The sequence below is a fragment of the Scyliorhinus torazame genome, chromosome 11, assembly GCF_047496885.1.
Source record: "Scyliorhinus torazame isolate Kashiwa2021f chromosome 11, sScyTor2.1, whole genome shotgun sequence".
Classification (NCBI taxonomy): Eukaryota; Metazoa; Chordata; class Chondrichthyes; order Carcharhiniformes; family Scyliorhinidae; genus Scyliorhinus; species Scyliorhinus torazame.
The window spans coordinates 174,579,195-174,599,289 of NC_092717.1; the positions used below are offsets into that span (position 1 = coordinate 174,579,195).

At 49.4% G+C, this 20,095-nt stretch overlaps 1 protein-coding gene across 1 annotated transcript in view; it reads right to left on the reverse strand.

Moving 5' to 3' along the window:
* cdh17 (cadherin 17, LI cadherin (liver-intestine)) overlaps positions 1-20,095 on the reverse strand; it is a 170,470-nt gene that overhangs the window by 113,585 nt on the left and 36,790 nt on the right. The window contains exon 4 of the mRNA XM_072468031.1: positions 1,310-1,444. Within this exon, the coding sequence (XP_072324132.1) occupies positions 1,310-1,444 (135 nt within the window). The remainder of the gene's footprint in view (positions 1-1,309; positions 1,445-20,095) is intronic.

Below are 20,095 nucleotides of genomic sequence, written 5' to 3' on the forward strand. Positions count from 1 at the left end.
CCGGAATTGAACAGGTGCCCCTGCTGCTGTGAGGCAGCAGTGCTAACCACTATGCCACGAGGAGAGATTGAGTCGGTTAGGATTATATTCACTGGTGTTTAGAAGACTGATGGGGATCTCTTAGAAACCTATAAAATTCAAACAGGGCTAGACAGGGTAAATGCAGTAAAGATGTTCCTGATGGCAGTGGAGTCCAGAACCAGAGGTGGGATTCTCCCCTACCCGGCGAGGCGGGGGGTCCCGGCAGGATGGAGTGGCGTGAACCACTCCGGCGTCGGGCCGCCCCAAAGGTGCGTATTTCTCCGCACCTTTAGGGGCCAAGCCCTCACCTTGACGGGTTAGCGCCGCACCGGAGTGGTTGGTGCGCCACCAGCCGGCGGAAAAGGCCTTTGGCGCCACGCCAGCCGGGGCCGAAAGGACTTCGCTAGGCGGCGGAGGTCCGCGCATGCGCGGGAGCGTCAGCGAATGCTGATGTCATCCCCGCGCATGCGCAGGGGGGGGTCTCTTCCGCGTCGGCCATGGTGAAGACTGTAGCCGAGGCTGAGGGAAAAGAGTGCCCCCACGGCACAGGCCCGCCCGCGGATCGCTGGGCCAGGCCACCGTGGGGGCACACCCTAGGGCCAGATCGCCCTGCGCCCCCCGCACCCCCCCTCCCCCAGGACCCCGGAGCCTGCCCACGCTGCCTAGTCTCGCTGGGAAGAGAGGTGGTTTGATCCTCTCCGGCAGGACAGGCATTCCAGCAGCGGGATTTCGGCCCATCGCGGGCCGGAGAATCGCCGGGGGGGTGCCCGCCGACCAGCGCAGCGCGATTCCCACCCCCGCCGAATTTCCGGTGCCGGAGAATTCAGCAACCGGCGGGGGCGGGATTCACGTCAGCCCCCGGCGATTCCCCAACCCGGCGGGGGGTCGGAGAATCCCGCCCCAGGTGTCATTGTCTGAGGATATGGGGTAAACCATTTAGGACTGAGATGAGGTGAAATTTCTTCACCCAAAGAGTGGTGAATCTGTGCCAGCAAGCAGTAGCCAACCCTTCTCTTCTTTGAGCCAGGCTTTAACGGATGTGCACAGTAAGAAGTCTTACAACACCAGGTTAAAGTCCAACAGGTTTGTTTCGATGTCACTAGCTTTCGGAGCGCTGCTCCTTCCTCAGGTGAATAACGGATGTGGAGCAAGGGTTGGGCCCAGAATGTAATTTGGTGGCCACATTCCCAAGGATTCTTAGTTTGTCCGCATCAACTTATATTTTTGCATCCTCAGTGACATAAGCCAATGTTACACCAATTGGAATTTTCTTCTACTTTCTGCTTACCTGTAACGTGTAAATTTCTTGTTCTTCACGGTCCAGGGTCGTGTTGCAAATCAACCAACTTTCAAAAATGGTGAACTTGCCATATGTATTTCCAGTAATTTTAAACTCCTTCACAGCATTGTCGGTTGGTGTAAACTATGATGAAAGGAAATTATACACCAGATTTAGTTTGTGTGCATTATCATCAGATATGTAGTCAAGGGTTATCTTACTATCACATCGATTGTACAAATAATTAATGTAAAATTCTATTGTATTTGCAATAATAGTACTGTTATAACCTGCCTACTTACGATTGGCTGGGGACTAATGACTATCCCACAATCCTATGGGAGTATGAACTTCCCCAATGAGGGGGGCGGAGAAACTCCTAGTATAAATAAGCTGGCCAGTTCAGGAACCAGCAGGAAGGAGAAGGTAGCAAGGGAAGTTACTGCTACTGTTATGTATATATTGTTATAGTAAATAAACGTTATTATTTTGTATCCTTAAAACTCGTGCTGGATTCTTCGTGGCCCTTACAAAACTGGCGACGAAGGTAAAAGTGAATAGCTGTCTACACTGCTGAAGCCACCTCCCTGGATTTTTGTTGGATACAGGTTGGAAGTTGTTTTCTATTATACCATGCCTCTGTATGGACGTTTGGATGTTTTTGATGCTGCGCTGGAAAGCTGGAACCAGTACACACAAGGGATGCGTTACTATTTCCGGGCAAACAATATCACTGAAAACGAGCGCCAGGTGGTCATATTGCTCACCGCCTGCGGGCCGCATACGTTTGGGGTGATTAGAAGCCTTACGTACCCAGCTGCGCCGGACACCAAAATGTTTGACGAACTTGTGAATATAGTGGGGCAACACTTTAACCCAACCCCGTCCACGATAGTCCAGCGTTACCGGTTTAATACCGCTGAGAGGACCCCTGGAGAATCCCTTGCCGATTTTATTATCCAGGCTACGCGGGATTGCGGAATACTGTGACTATGGTGAGACCTTGTCAGAAATGTTACGCGACCGTTTGGTTTGCGGTATTAACAATGCAGCAACCCAGAGAAAGTTGTTAGCGGAGCCAACATTGACTTTTCAACAGGCAATACAAATAGTCTTGTCCCGAGAGAGCGCAGAGCGAGGAGTACAGGAGCTACAGGGAATGGAAGTGCATGCCTTGGGGCGAAACCCTTTCCGCCCAAAAACGTCCCCCCGCACTCCTGCGGTACCTTGGGCGAGGCAACGACCGGACCGACGCCAGTGGCCATCGGACATTCCTCCCCGAAGGGAGCCTTCTCCAGAGCCAATGGATGAGGAGCCATGTCCGTGTCAGACTTGTAGGCGCCGACCCCGTCGCGGACGGCGGTCCTGGGGATGCCAGAGGCGCCGTCGTTCTGACCGAAACTGGGACCAGCCCAGGGGCCGTAATTGGGACCAGCCCAGAGGCCGTACCTTCCATGTGGATGAACCTGCGGCGACCACTCCTGAGGACGTGGAGACGGAGGATGACTGCCTGCAGCTGCATTGTGTGGCAGCTCCCCGTGTGGCCCCCATTAAGGTGACAGTACGGGTCAATGGCCACCCGCTGGAGATGGAGTTGGATACTGGCGCAGCGGTCTCCGTGATCGCCCAGAGGACATTCGACCGCATCAAGCAGGGCATACAGACCCTTACATTAACTGACTCCCAGGCCAGGTTGGCCACCTACACGGGGGAACCACTGGACATTGCAGGAACTACAATGACCCCTGTTGTCTATGGACGCCAGGAGGGGCGTTTTCCACTTATCGTAGTGCGTGGCCATGGGCCCAGCCTGTTGGTTCGGGACTGGTTGCGCCATTTGCGGTTGCAATGGCAGCACATCCTCCAAACAGTTTCTGGAGGGTTGACTGAGGTGCTAGGACGATACCCAGAGGTATTCCAGCCTGGTTTGGGAAAAACAAAAGGGGCCGTAGCCCGTATCCAAGTTGAACCAGGAGCCACGCCGCGCTATTTCCGGGCGCGCCCAGTGCCTTACGCTTTGCTCGAGAAGGTAGAAGGGGAGCTCACTCATTTGGAGAGTTTGGGTATTATCAGACCCGTCCGTTTTGCTGACTGGGCAGCACCAATTGTACCAGTAATGAAGGCAGATGCCACAGTTCACTTGTGTGGCGACTATAAACTTACAGTGAATATAGTTTCCCGACTCGACCGATACCCAATGCCTCACATAGAGGATCTCTACGCGAAACTTGCAGGTGGACTCTCATTCACAAAATTAGATATGAGTCACGCCTACCTGCAGTTGGAGCTGGACCCTGCCTCCCGACCATATGTAACAATTAACACACACCGGGGCCTGTATGAATATACACGGTTGCCCTTTGGAGTATCCTCTGCCTGCGCAATTTTTCAACGTGTTATGGAGGGCATTTTGAGAGGTTTACCACGTGTGGCTGTCTACCTGGATGACGTGTTGATTACAGGGACGTCGGAGCAAGAGCATTTGGAAAATCTGGAGGCTGTCCTTAAGACGCCTTTCGGAGGCTGGAGTCCGTTTACGTCACACAAAGTGCGTATTTCAGGCAAAAGAAGTAGTCTACCTAGGTTATCGGGTGGACCGCGAGGGTCTGCACCCCGTCGCAGAGAAGGTGCGTGCAATTCAACATGCCCCCACCCCGACTGACACTTCGCATCTTCGTTCTTTTCTCGGTCTCGTAAACTATTACGGGAAGTTCCTCCCCAATCTGGCAACTACGCTGGCCCCCTTGCACCTGCTGCTAAAGAAAAATCACACCTGGGTTTGGGGTCAGCCGCAAGAAACCGCTTTCCGGCGGGTAAAGCAACAATTGTCGTCGTCTGGGTTACTAACCCACTATGATCCGGGAAAGCCTTTGCTCGTCACATGTGATGCATCTCCGTATGGTATTGGGGCTGTCCTGTCCCACAAGATGGAGAACGGGGCCGAGCGACCGATAGCTTTCGCGTCCCGCACATTGACTGCAGCGGAGAAAAAGTACGCGCAGATCGAGAAGGAGGGCCTGGCAGTGGTTTTCGCGGTGAAACGCTTCCACCAGTACGTGTACGGCCGCCATTTCACTATCGTGACTGATCATAAGCCCCTGCTGGGGCTCTTCAGAGAGGATAAGCCAATACCGCCCATTGCTTCTGCACGGATCCAGCGCTGGGCTTTGTTGCTTGCTGCATATGAGTATTCTCTGGAGCACAAACCAGGTACGCAGATAGCAAATGCCGACGCACTGAGCCGATTGCCTTTATCGACCGGCCCCATGTCGACCCCCATGACCGGTGAGGTGGTTGCAACCCTAAATTTTATGGACACCTTGCCTGTCACGGCATCACAGATCCGTGAGTGGACCCAGACGGAGCCAGTCTTGTCAAAGGTTCGGCACATAGTCCTGTATGGTGGGCAGCATAGACAGCTCCCAGGCGAGTTGCGGGCATTTTCCTCCAAGCTGTCTGAATTCAGCGTGGAAGACGGCATCCTCTTGTGGGGGACGCGTGTGATTGTCCTGGAAAAAGGCCAGGAGCTGATATTATCAGACTTGCACAATGGGCATCCGGGCGTGACCAAGATGAAAATGTTGGCCCGGAGTTATGTCTGGTGGCCAGGCCTCGACACCGACATTGAGAAGGTGGCCCAAAACTGCTCCATTTGCCAGGAGCATCAGAAGCTTCCGCCGGCCGCGCCCCAACATCACTGGGAATGGCCAGGGCGGCCTTGGGCACGCTTGCATGCAGATTTCGCAGGCCCTTTTCAGGGATCCATTTTCCTTCTACTAATCGACGCCTAGTCCAAATGGCTGGAGGTGCATAAGATGCAGGGGACAACGTCCTGCGCAACAATTGAAAAGATGCGTTTATCATTTAGTACGCATGGCCTCCCTGAGGTGCTGGTCACGGATAACGGCACTCCATTCACGAGTGAGGAGTTTGCTAGGTTTACAAAGATGAACGGTATCCGCCATATCCGCACTGCCCCTTACCACCCGGCTTCAAATGGGTTGGCAGAGCGTGCAGTGCAAACATTCAAAAGAGGCCTAAAGAAGCAGTCTTCCGGCTCAATGGACACGAGACTGGCTCGCTTTTTGTTTACGTACAGGACCACCCCCCATGCAGTGACTGGAGTAGCTCCCGCAGAACTCCTAATGGGCCAAAGACTTCGCACCCGCCTTAGTATGGTCTTCCCGGACATTAGCGCAAAAGTACGCCGCACACAAGAACGGCAGGGACAGGGATTGTCTCGGCATCGTCCGATTCGGCAGTTTGCGCCCGGTGACCCAGTATTCGTGCGGAATTTTGCTGGTGGTGCCCAATGGGTTCCTGGTGTAATCTTTCGCCAAACAGGCCCTATATCTTACCAAGTGCAAGCCCAGGGTCGTCTCCAGCGAAAATAATGTAGACCACGTCCAGTCCAGAAGATCATCCCCTCAAACGATTCCCCGCCCCCAGAGCTCATTTCAACAGCCGCAAAGACCAGACACAAGGGAAGGTAGTCCTCAAAATCTTCCACTGGTGCCTCACTCGAAACCTGCGCAGGTCGTTACGGGACCGAATGGAGATAGAGACGCTGACATGACGGAGGCAGCAGACTCTGACTCCGAGATGGAGACACAGGATGCATCAGAGGGGGAATCCTCGGGTCCACAGGCCGTGGATGTACAACCGCGCCGTTCATCACGGAAGCGCCGGTCTCCGTCTCGTTACACGCCGCCTGATCCAGCGCCGCGTGCAAATGGCGTCCGGCCTGCGGCCAAACGAGTTTGACGCCTTCCTTCGCCAGGGTCTTTGGTGGATTCCTTGGACTTTGGGGGGGAGGGATGTTATAACCTGCCTACTTACGATTGGCTGGGGACTAATGACTATCCCACAATCCTATGGGAGTATGAACTTCCCCAATGAGGGGGGCGGAGAAACTCCTAGTATAAATAAGCTGGCCAGTTCAGGAACCAGCAGGAAGGAGAAGGTAGCAAGGGAAGTTACTGCTACTGTTATGTATATATTGTTACAGTAAATAAACGTTATTATTTTGTATCCTTAAAACTCGTGCTGGATTCTTCGTGGCCCTTACAAAAAGTACATTATTGTTTAATTTCACAAAGTGCCTTGGTGGCCGGCCCCTCAGGTAAAATGCTGGGGGGGAACGCACCAATCAGCCTGTCAGCTGCCCCTCATCAAAACACTAGAAGCAGCATTACTTGCTTTAAACCGAGATAATAATAATAAAAAATAATAATCGCTTATTGTCACAAGTAGGCTTCAATGAAGTTACTGTGAAAAGCCCCTAGTCGCCACATTCTGGCACCTGTTCGGGGAGGCCGGTACGGGAATTGAACCCGCGCTGCTCGTCTTGTTCTGCATTACAAGCCCCCTATTATATCAGCCCTATTTTGAGAGACAGACCCATCTTAGACAGCTGCCAGCCAATCAGATGGCCAGCAGCTCTGTAGTCCCAGCAGCGCCAGGTTCAGACAGTGGTCACTGCTGGGACTACAGCAAAGTCCGATGACGAGGAGCAATTTGAACACGACTAACAGGTAATTGCAAGGTATCACCGGAAGAAGGGTGCAAGCCCAGTTGGGGAGATTGGAGGGTTGAGTTTGAGACCCCAGGGGGTGAATGTAAAGGGGAAATTAGCAGCTTGGACTGGAGGGGAATGGGGTTGGAGGGATGTGGGGGTCTCTGATGGGTCCTAGGGAATTGCATAGGAAGTCCTTCCCCTTGTCCGTGTCAGACAGCTAAAGTTGCAGGCTGACTGTGCACTGCATTTTCTAAAGTTTTTAACAAGCTCTCCTCCTTCAAACTTGCTTGTGAGGGAATGTAAAATCCAGCCCATTCTGTTACTCACAAAAGCTCTAGGGTGGCTCTTTGGTCTACGTTAACTGAGCTGATCTGGAACATTTGGGAAATTACATTGGGCAGTGTCTGGCGATTAAAAGCTAATGAAGATCAGCTGGGTTTAACAAAGCAGCATGGGAATGCATGAATGCTGACTACTTGTGACATCAGCTGATTAACATTACACAGTAAATCGCTGGCTTTTAAAGCAGACCAAGGCAGGCCAGCAGCACGGTTCAATTCCCGTACCAGCCTCCCCGAACAGGTGTCGGAATGTGGTGACTAGGGGCTTTTCACAGTAACTTCATTGAAGCCTACTCGTGACAATAAGCGATTTTCATTTCATTTCTTTGTGCAGAAGACAGCATAGTGTTCTAGGCAATGCCTAGGCTACATGATAAGGACTTGCCAATATTCAGTATTTGGCCCGACATGAAATGGAAGCAAAGCCGATAATTGGCCTGGCAAGTTAGATCATGTGGAGATTTCTGTGCCTTCAGCAAGTTTGTGAAATCATAGAACTTGGGTGCAATTTAATGGGAAAAAAAGTGTCCCATTTTGGGCGCGTTTAGTGACAAGAGTGACCCTGCTATCAAATGGGATTCGGTGAAGAACGCGCCACAGAAGTTCTACTTAGCTTCATTTCCTGCAGTGACGAGAACAGCTACCCTGAAAAAACTGGATGAACACAGTGAATTCAGGGATGTGTTGAATGATACCATTAGAGATAGATTAGTCTGTAGTTTAAGGAGCTCAACTCGTCAGTATAGGAAGAGATTGGGGCGCCATTTTGAAATGCTCTCTGATCTCCCAATATCTAGACACCCCACCGCGGCCTCCAAATCCCCCCCAACACCCCAACTTACCTGTTTGGGGTTCCTGAGCTCCCCTCACCCTACCTCACAAGGGAAAAGTGCCCCTGGATCTGATCCCTGGAAGTGCCAACCTAGCAACCAGGTATACAGGTGGCAGCGGGTGTACCAGGAAACCACCTGCCCAGAGCTTAGCCACCTGGGGCCCTCTGATGGCCTTGGAGAGCCCCCAGGTGCCATTACGCCATGTGAGATCTCTCAGGTGCGGGCGTTGGGAGAATCCAGTGCCAAATGAGCAGTTAGGCTCACTTAAATATGTAAATTTGAATCCTGCCCAGCGAGGGCGAGTCCAGATCACAATGTCTTGTGAGATCTCGTTAGATCTTGCAAGGTTCCCCGAGAGTTGCAAATCGCGCGAGAAGCTTCTTGCGAGATTTAATGGCCTCGTCACATCCCAATTTGGGTGCAACGAGGCCATTCGATCGGGCCCCTTATTTTTATTCCCCAGCCTATTCATCAGCCATCGCTTTCTGTGGTGATATGCCTAGGGGCCATATCATAGTTGGATGGTGTGAGACCTCCAACCAGCAGGTGGCAGTACAGACACTCCATGCGGTCTCAAGACCAAGATCACGTGACATGGGACCTGTATATAAAGAGAGGCTCATCCAGCCATCTCCAGGAGAACAAGATATAGAAGATAATAAGATGTACATTTAACAGGTCAGCAGAAAGTCTAAGTTTCAGAGGACTAACAAGACTCCATAATAACATGTTCTGTATCAGATTGCCATCCCACTGTATGAGACACAATAAAAGGGTCTTGGTTTGGACAGATCGAATTATTTGGTGAGTTCATCTTAAACTACAATGGACCAAATACGACATGGTACCAGGTGTGCTGAAGATTTGAGATTCGCAATGGCAGTGACAACGTTGGGCATTCAGTTTGAAGGTCAGTCTGGTGAAATGCAACCTGAGGCGACCCAATGCATAAAAATGCTGAAGCTCGAGATGGTTGGACTGGGGGCCCTCCACCAGCTTCAGATAATTGGTAACTTGGATGAGAACTGGCGGCTGTTCAGACAGCAGTTCACACTTTATGTTTTGGACGTGGGCCTGCAGGCCCAACCTAATGAAAGGTGAATTGCATTGCTGCCAACATTGGCAGGTTCATGAGCACTCAAACTATATAACTCATTTGTCTTTGAAAGTGAGGTAGTTCGGAAAAACTTTGATGAAGTAATGAAGCACTGTTCCCCCAAAAAGAATGAAACGTTTGAGCACTGTATGTTTCATATGCGTACCCAGAGACCTGCCGAATCATTTGATAGTTTTGTCACATACCTGAGGCTGAAGGCCCAGTCATGTAACTTTGGTGGCTTAAAATCCTCATTAATCCGTGAACAAATTGTCTTTGGTGTGCTGGATGATAAGCTTCGGACGATACTATTGCAGAAAGAAGATTTAGGGCTGGAAAAGAAAGTGACGATTTGCCTGGCGAACGAGGTTGCTGCACAATGAATAGGCATACTCTGCTCAAAACATTTTTGTTCCAACGTGGCTGAAGAAGCCAGTGCATTAGTACTGTAACGCACGTCATAAAGAAATGTGGTCCCAGTGCGGGCGGCCATTTTAAGTGGCCGACAGGAGCCGCCGCTGCCATGTTGTGCCAAAAATGTGGCACTCGACATTCCCCACGACAAAGCCCGGCATATGGAAAAGCCTGTTCCAGGTGTGGCCGTGTTGGCCACTTCACCATAGATCATACTCGAACGGTGCATGCTTTAGATGAAGTCAACACAGAAGAACAATTTTACATTGATCTTATCACGCTGAGAAACCATGCGGTGAACAGGAACAAAGATGGAAGCACAATCAGAACAAAGCATGAAGACAATCAGAAAGTTCTGAACAATTTCACGTCTGTCCTCAAATCAAAGGTAATGTTCAATGATACTTTAATTCGGTGTGACTTTGACCCTAAAGCGTCAGCAAACCTAGTAAATTGGCATATTTTGCAGCAGCTAAATGTGAAGCGAGATTTTGTGAATTGGTCAGGAATTATGATTGACTTTGGCCACAGAACGCGAGAGACTTTTGATGTTTGTGAATTTGTGTTCTCAGTGGCAGCCATAAAGCACACAATGTTTTTTCATGCTGTGGATTTGGATGTGGACTAAGTAATAGGTATAAAATCGTGTGAAGCCTTGAATCTAGTCGAGCGGTTAAATCTCCTAGGAGATAGATGGTCACTTGAATAACGGCAAGACATTGCGGTGTGCACGGTGTATGAGGATTTAGAAGAAATCGTAGTTGAAGCCGACAAACCAGGCATAGGGACAGAACTGCGGACAAGCATTCCACAATTCTGGCTAATAGTCTTGAAGGAAGTGCACCGACTCAATGGCATGGTACGAGGAGATGATGAACCCGTATTAAAGCATCTGCAAGATGTGAGTATTAAATGCTTGGAGAATGAAAAGCCATGGAGCTTCACTCTGGAATTTACATTCGGGCCTAATGGGTATTTCACAAATTTAGTGATCACTGAAGTGTATCAGCTGGATTCACAGCCGCTAAAATTGTGCGTGGATGAGCCACAGATCATCGGCTCCACAGGCTGCACAACCAACTGGAGAGAGGGCAAAAATGTAACAGTCCAAGAAACCCGAACAACACCAAACCACAGGGATCGAAGCCTCAAAAAACAGCGACAAGAACCACATCCAAGTAATCGTTCTTCAGCTTTTTCAGGCCCACTCCAGTTCCACAGAGTGGAAGTGTAAGCCCAGCAATGGCGGCCGAACAAAAGGGTGATTTTGAAATTGCCGCCCTATTTCGAAAGCATGTAATTCCGTGTGCACAGTTATATTTTTCAGGTGAAAAGACTGACGATCATGCTGAATCCGAGGCAGAATACCATGAGAAACTGTTTGAAGTTATCGACGACGATGAAAGTGAGACGGATAATGAGATGATTGTACATCTCTTCTCCGGCAGCACAGATGAGGCTCCAGACACAAGCTTCCAGTGGTCTGAAAGCAATCACAAGGTGGTCATGGGGGACGCCTGGACCGCACTGGACTCTGTGGAGAGTGGGAGTTTGGAGGTGGCGCATGCAGAATTGAAGGCTGCTGATGATCGGCAATTAAGAGAACCAGAAGTACAAGAAATCAGACTGATTTTAGAAAAGCTGGCCTTGGAGATGCATGATGTCCCGCCGCACGTTTTGGAAACGGCTCCACTCCCAAGCAGTCAGCGACACAGAGGACGAGTGGGAGGACATATATGAAGAGGCTGATTGCGGTGATGTGGAGGTAGAATTATTAGGCGTCTCTGACACTGATCCTGAAGGCGACCTAATGACAATATCATTATGCAGCTCCACGGACCACAAGTTTGATCTAGAAGATCCAGGGCTTGGGTCAGCTCAACCAGAAGCCATAGTCATCTCCAGTGATGATGACCAAGCCACTGATGCTCCAACAAGCCAAGATGAGGTGAGACCACCAAGCATAGTTCCATCTTCCATGCTGACACCAGAAACTGAGGTGATCCAGCATGCTGATGAGGCCGCAGAAATGGGCGTGCTCACACCGACCAGAGATGAAGAGACGCCTAGACCTTTTCAAACACCTCACCTCACCACTCAATAATGACCAGCGCCACGAAAGAGACCGCAACAAAGAAGACAACCAAAAGACGCACTACAGCACTTCACCGTGTCCAGGGAACAAAAAAGAAGAAGAAGAAAAGGCTGGGAGAACCACCGTATCCCGCCAGTCAACCAATATCAAAATTACTTGCAGGTAACAGGCAACGACATGCCAGAAAACAAAAATGAAAGCGACTGCTGATGCAGATGTGGCGGTTTTGGACAAAATCCGTTCAAAGACACAGGGCGAAGCATAAGACGAGCAAGAAGCCGACAAGTGAGCCAGACTCTGCAGAAGTGGACACCGATTTGAAACATTGATTTCTGCACAGAATGGACACTGTCATGATATTCAAACATACATCATAACACATACATAATGATAGACAGACCAACAGACCAATTAGCACACATAACACGACAGCCAATCACAGACAAGAGCAGACACAGTATAAGACAAGAAACACGACACTTCCTGGGCAGTCCATCTGGAGACAGCACAGGGCCAGGACCTCATTAGCAAGACACTCACGCAACACAACGTGCTGAGTACCAAGTCAGATGTGTAAATAGTTAGTTGGAATAAAACTGCGTTGTACCAATCGCAACCGCGTTGGTTCGTCTGTACCTCAGAGCACCCAACACCTCAGACACTTTCTGTAAAACATGCTCACTGTATCAGTGATATGCCATATCTGCAAAATATGGAATGCGTAATGTTGCCTGTAAAAATAATTTTATATTGATGTTTTTGTGAGGAAGGGGGATGTGGTGATATGCCTAGGGTCCATATCATAGTTGGACGGTGTGAGACCTCCAACTAGCAGGTGGTGGTACAGACACATCATGCGGTCTGAAGACCAAGGTCACGTGACCTGGGACCTGTAAATCCAGCCATCTCCAGGAGAACAAGATATCGAGGGTAATAAGACGTACATGTAACAGGTCAGCAGAAGGTGTAAGTTCCAGAGGAGTAGCAAGTGTCCATGATAATGTGTTCTGTATCAGATTGTCATCCCACCACATGAGACACAATAAAAGGATCTTGGTTTGGACAGATCAAAGTGTTTGGTGAGTTCATCTTAAAATACAAGGGACCAAACACACCACTTTTGTTTTATGATGTCCGCAAAGTAGCTGATTAAGACAGAATGCTGTTCAAAGTTCTCCACGATCGACAATGCTAGTTTGCTTTCTTTGAGAGACTGCAAGAGCAATACAATACAGAAGATAATGAGAGAACAAGAACTGGGCGTCCTTTTGATCCTGTTGACCTTTTTGGGTGTTAAACAGGTATCAGAAAAGTTACCACAGGTATTACTGGCTTGTAGCGGCCAAGTATTCATAACCACAATGTTGGCTTTTACTATCATTGTGAAGCAGAATTTATGAAGCATTGGAGTGTCCACCCACTAATAGGGAATGTGAGCTGTGTTTAGATAATCATGAGCCAGGTGTTTTTATTGTGTTGTTTCAATAGCTTAACAACTTCCTCACCTTGCAGGTCAGCTGTTAGTTCGGGAGATCAGTTTTGGGAGCAGGGACCTTGGAAACAGCGCGGGAGTTTGAAAAAGCGCGGGAGCTGCGAGGCAGAGGGGACAGTTTAAAAGGTCGTGGCGTGGGTGAGGTAAGTACTGCTTAACAACTTCCTTACCTTGCAGGTCAGCTGTTCGGGAGAGAGAGAGAGCCGGGACCTTGGAAACAGCGCGGGAGTTTGAAAAAGCGCGGGAGCTGCGAGGCAGAGGGGACAGTTTAAAAGGTCGCGGCGTGGGTGAGGTAAGTACTGCTTAACAACTTCCTTACCTTGCAGGTCAGCTGTTAGTTTCGGGAGATCAGTTTCGGGAGCAGGCCTACTGGCTGACTGTAAATCAGGAAGGATACAAAGGGTGTGGCTGAAGTGCCTTTAGAAGCGGAGTGCTGGAGGCAAACAGAGTGTATCTGAGTTTGGGTAAGGCTGAGTTCGGGTAAGAGGTGAGTGAGGGCTGTGTATTTTTGGTGTTTGGGGTTGAGTTTTCCCCCCCCCCCAAAAAAAAAAATCCAATTAAGTAAATTAATTAACTAGTTAAGGGAATTTGGTGCTCATCTTAAGGAGGTGCAGAGAAGCAGACCTGTGAGGGAGCCTCGGGAGCAATTACATCACAGCCAGCAGGTAAGTGATTGGCTTGTGACTGGTAAGTGATTTCTCTCTCTTTGACTTTCTCTTAGCTGTGTGGTGTAGTTCAAATTTAACTTCAGGTTTAAGTCATGGCAGGAGAGCTCAGACCCGTGTCATGCTCCTCTTGTGAGATGTGGCAAGTCAGGGACCCTTCTGGTGTCCCTGACTCCTTCATCTGCAAGACGTGTGTCCAACTGCAGCTCCTGTTAGACCGCTTGACGGCTCTGGAGCTGTGGATGGATTCACTTTGGAGCATCCGCGATGCTGAGGAAGTTGTGGATAGCATATTCAGTGAGTTGGTCACACCGCAGATTAAAATTACTGAGGCAGATAGGGAATGGGTGACCAACAGACAGAGGAAGAGTAGGAAGGCAGTGCAGGGATGCCCTGCGGTCATCTCCCTCCAAAACAGATTTACCGTTTTGGAAACTGTTGGGGGAGATGGCTCACCAGGGGAAGGTGGCAGCAGCCAGGTTCATGGCACCGTGGCTGGCTCTGCTGCACAGAAGGGCGGGAAAAAGAGTGGCAGAGCTATAGTGATAGGGGATTCAATTGTAAGGTGAATAGACAGGCGTTTCTGCGGACGCAAACGAGAATCCAGATTGGAATGTTGCCTCCCTGGTGCTAGGGTCAAGGATGTCTCGGCGCGGCTGCAGGGCATTCTGGAGGGGGAGGGTGAACAGCCAGCTGTCGTGGTGCATATAGGCACCAACGATATAGGTAAAAAACGGGATGAGGTCCTACAAGCTGAATTTAGGGAGTTAGGAGTTAAACTAAAAAGTAGGACCTCAAAGGTAGTAATCTCAGGATTGCTACCAGTGCCACGTGATAGTCAGAGTAGGAATGACAGGATAGCTAGGATGAATACGTGGCTTGAGAGATGGTGCAAGAGGGAGGGTTTCAAATTCCTGGGACATTGGGACCGGTTCTGGGGAGGTGGGACCTGTACAAATCAGACGGTCTGCATCTGGGTGGGACCGGAACCAATGTTCTCGGGGGTGTGTTTGCTAGTGCAGCTGGGGAGGGTTTAAACTAATGTGGCAGGGGGATGGGAACCGATGTAGGAAGTCAGTGGGGACAGAAACAAAAAGCAGGAAGGGAGAGTGTGTAAAGCATGACCAGAGAAAGCAGGGCAGAGAGCAAGGAAGGTCTACATTAAACTGCATTTATTTCAATGCAAGGGGCCTGACGGGCAAAGCGGATGAACTCAGGGCATGGACGGGCACATGGGACTGGGATATTATAGCTATGACTGAAACATGGCTAAGGGAGGGGCAGGACTGGCAGCTCAATGTTCCGGGGTACAGATGCTATAGAAAGGATAGAACAGCAGGTAAGAGAGGAGGGGGAGTGGCGTTTTTGATTAGGGAGAACATCACGGCAGTACTTAGAGGGGATATATCCGAGGGTTCGCCCACTGAATCTATATGGGTGGAACTGAAAAATAAGAAGGGAGAGATCACCTTGGTAGGACTGTACTACAGGCCCCCAAATAGTCAGCGGGAAATTGAGGAGCAAATATGTAAGGAGATTACAGATAGCTGCAAGAATAATAGGGTGGTAGTAGTAGGGGACTTTAACTTTCCCAACATTGACTGGGACAGCCATAGCATTAGGGGCTTGGATGGAGGGAAATTTGTGGAGTGTATTCAGGAGTAATTTCTCATTCAGTATGTGGATGGACCGACTAGAGAGGGGGCAAAACTTGACCTCGTCTTGGGAAATAAGGAAGGGCAAGTGACAGAAGTGCTCCTGAGGGATCACTTTGGGACAAGTGACCATAACTCCATTAGTTTTAAGATAGCTATGGAGAATGATAGGTCTGGCCCAAGAGTTAAAATTCTTAATTGGGGCAAGGCCAATTTTGATGGTATCAGACAGGAACTTGCAGAGGTAGATTGGGGGAGACTGTTGGCAGGCAAAGGGACGGCTGGTAAATGGGAGGCTTTTAAAAATGTGTCAACCAGTGTGCAGGGTAAGCACATTCCCTTTAGAGTGAAGGGCAAGGCTGGTAGAAGTAGGGAACCCTGGATGACTCGAGATATTGAGACTCTGGTCAAAAAGAAGAAGGAGGCATATGACGTACATAAGCAACTGGGATCAAGTGGATCACTTGACGAGTATAGAGATTGTCGAAATAGATTTAAGAGGGAAATCAGGAGGGCAAAAAGGGGACATGAAATTGCTTTGGCAAATAATGCAAGGGAGAATCCAAAGAGATTCTACAGATACATAAAGGGGAAAAGAGTAACTAGGGACAGAGTAGGGCCTCTTAAGGATCAACAAGGACATCTATGTGCAGAGCCACAAGAGTTGGGTGAGATCCTGAATGAATATTTCTCATCGGTATTCACGGTGGAGAAAGGCATGGATGTTAGGAAACTAAGGGAAATAAATAGTGATGTCTTGAGAAGTGTGCATATTACAGAGGAGGAGGTACTGGAAGTCTTAAAGCGCATCAAGGTAGATAAATCCCCGGGACCTGATGAAATGTATCCCAGGATGTTGTGGGAGGCTAGGGAGGAAATTGCGGGTCCCCTAACAGAGATATTTGAATCATCGGCAGCCACAGGTGAGGTGCCTGAAGATTGGAGAGTGGCGGATGTTGTGCCCTTGTTTAAGAAGGGCAGCAGGGAAAAGCCTGGGGACTACAGACCGGTGAGCCTAACGTCTGTAGTAGGCAAGTTGCTAGAAGGTATTCTGAGAGACAGGATCTACAAGCATTTAGAGAGGCAAGGACTGATTCGGGGCAGTCAGCATGGCTTTGTGCGTGGAAAATCATGTCTCACAAATTTGATTGAGTTTTTTGAGGGGGTGACCAAGAAGGTAGATGAGGGCAGTGCAGTAGACGTTGTCTACATGGACTTTAGCAAAGCCTTTGACAAGGTACCGCATGGTAGGTTGTTGCAGAAGGTTAAAGCTCACAGGATCCAGGGTGAGGTTGCCAATTGGATTCAAAATTGGCTGGACGACAGAAGGCAGAGGGTGGTTGTAGAGGATTGTTTTTCAAACTGGAGGCCTGTGACCAGTGGTGTGCCTCAGGGATCGGTGCTGGGTCCACTGTTATTTGTGATTTATATTAATGATTTGGATGAGAATTTAGGAGGCATGGTTAGTAAGTTTGCAGATGACACCAAGATTGGTGGCACAGTGGATAGTGAAGAAGGTTATCTAGGATTGCAACGGGATCTTGATCAATTAGGCCAGTGGGCCGACGAATGGCAGATGGAGTTTAATTTAGATAAATGTGAGGTGATGCATTTTGGCAGATCGAATCAGGCCAGGACCTACTCAGTTAATGGTATGGCGTTGGAGAGAGTTATAGAACAAAGAGATCTAGGAGTACAGGTTCATAGCTCCTTGAAGGTGGAGTCGCAGGTGGACAGGGTGGTGAAGAAGGCATTCGGCATGCTTGGTTTCATTGGTCAGAACATTGAATACAGGAGTTGGGACGTCTTGTTGAAGTTGTACAAGACATTGGTACGGCCATACTTGGAATACTGTGTGCAGTTCTGGTCACCCTATTATAGAAAGGATATTATTAAACTGGAAAGAGTGCAGAAAAGATTTACTAGGATGTTGCCGGGACTTGATGGTTTGAGTTATAAGGAGAGGCTGGATAGACTGGGACTTTTTTCCCTGGAGCGTAGAAGGCTTAGGGGTGATCTTATAGAGGTCTATAAAATAATGAGGGACATAGATAAGGTAGATAGTCAACATCTTTTCCCAAAGGTAGGGGAGTCTAAAACTAGAGGGCATAGGTTTAAGGTGAGAGGGGAGAGATTCAGAAGGGCCCAGAGGGGCAATTTCTTCACTCAGAGGGTAGTGAGTGTCTGGAATGGGCTGCCAGAGGTAGTAGTAGAGGCGGGTACAATTGTGTCTTTTAAAAAGCATTTAGATAGTTACATGGATAAGATGGGTATAGAGGGTTATGGGCCAAGTGCGGGCAACTGGGACTAGCTTAATGGTAAAAACTGGGCGGCATGGACTGGTTGGGCCGAAGGGCCTGTTTCCATGCTGTAAACTTCTATGATTCTATGATTCTATAATAGTAAACATGCATAGTATGAGGTGGACCGTAGGTTCAGACATTTGCAGCAGGATTCTCAGTTTCTGAAACTAAGTGTTGACTCCAATGCAGAATCGGTGGACTTTCATGACAGCAAAACTGGCGCCACACCTGGACCGATTCCGCTACTGTTGAGGGGCTAGCACCGGTATCACGTGGAACACAATCGATTCGAATGGAAAATGGTGCGAGATTCACCGGGTACGTGATTGATACTCGGGGGAGAGGAGGGGCTGACAAACTGCCACCACATATTCCCCTACACACTCACCCAAGCCAACAAGATGGCACTGGTTGTGCTGGTGTGCGCCCGTATAGCTGATGAATCGGCTGGGGCCAGAGGGCACTGAGGGGGATGGCCTGGGGGGGGGGACCTATATGACTCATGTTCACAATGGGCTGTTAGCAGCGTGTGCAGCTGCATTGCTACCTTTCGGGCCATGGCAATGGTGTACGATGCCCGTCCACCCCGACCCCACAGATCACCTCCTGGCCACCCCCTGCTACTAATCCCGGCCCTGGCAGAAGCCCCCACGGCCAGCGGCATGACTGTCAGCAAACTATGGTGATGTTGGTCACTTTCTGTACCTATCTCTCTCCCTCAGCAGCCACCACAGCAGATTCATGATTTTTAAAAACACAAGTGAATCGTGCCGACGGGAACTCGGCCCATCGGAGGTGGAGAATCACGGAGGCCCCGGAGAATACCGGGTTGGGCCCACAAATGATCTGTAAATGGTGTCCACTGTGTGTGCATTCCGGCACGCATTGGCGCCTCTGTCGAGCTGACGGAGAATCATAATTTGGCGTAAAATCGGTGCCTACTGCGATGTTGCCATTGGAACCTATTCTCCTCCTAATCGCGTTTTGCGATTTCAGCATTGGCAAATGGAGAAATCCACATTTGGCATATGGCTTAACTGAGGAACCAATGGTGTGATGCTACCATCTGTGAGATTATGGCTAAATGCCTCTAAATCAATATGCAGCATAGCAGGGCATTACAGAGCATGTGCACTCATTCACACAGCATCTCTGCTTACACATTTCAAAAATCCTTTCATGGGATTTGGGCATTGCTGGCTAGGCCACTATTTATTGCCCTTCTCTAATTGCCCTTGAGAAGGCGATGATGAGCTGCCTTCTTGAACAGCTGCAGTCCACATGCCATAGGTATGCCCACGGCGTTGTTAGGAAGAGAATTCTGGGATATTGACCCAGAGACAGTGAAGGAATGTTGATTTACTTCTATGATGTAGAGATGCCGATGTTGGACTGAGGTGGATACAGAAAGAAGTCTTACAACACCAGGTTAAAGTCCAGCAGGTTTGTTTTGAATCACTAGTTTTCAGAGCACAGCTCCTTCATCAGGTAAGTGAAGAGGTGGGTTCCACAACCACATATATAGACAAAGTCAATGATGCAAGATAATACTTTTGAATGAGAGTCTTTGCAGGTAATTAAGTCTTTACAGGTCCAGACAGAGCAACCAAGAGAGGGATAATTACAGGTTAAAGAGGCGTGAATTGTCTCAAGCCAGGACAGTTGGTAGGATTTCGCAAGCCCAGGCCAGATGATGGGTGGTGAATGCAATGAGACATGAATCCAAGGTCCCGGTTGAGGCCATACTCATGCATGCGGAACTTGGCTATCAGTTTCTGCTCGGTGATTCTGCGTTGTCGCGCGACCTGAACCCTTACCCGAAGATCAGAGGCTGAATTCCCTTTATTACTGAAGTGTTCCCCGACTGTAAGGGAACATTCCCGCGCGATACCTGTTCATCCGTTGTCGCAGCGTCTGCAAGGTCCTGCCAATGTACTGCACTTTGGGACATCCTTTCCCTGCAGCGTATGAGGTAGACAATGTTGGCCAAGTCACACGAATAAGTACCGCGTACCTGGTGGGTGATGTTCTCACATGTAATGGTGGTACCCATGTTGATGATCTGGCACGTTTTGCAGAGGTTGCCATGGCAGAATTGTGCGGTGTCGTGGTCGCTGTTCACCTGAAGGCTGGGTAGTTTGCTGCAAACAATGGTTATTTGAGGTTGCACAGTTGTTTGAAGGCAAGTCGGGCGGTGTGGGGATGACCTTGGCAAGATGTTCGTCTTCATCGATGACGTGTTGAAGGCTGCGAAGAAGATGTCATAGTTTCTCTGCTCCGGAGAACTATTGGACGACAAAGGGTACTCTGTCGGTTGTGTCCTGTGTTTGTCTTCTGAGGAGGAAGGTGATGTTTTTCGCTATGGCGCGATGGAACTGTCGAT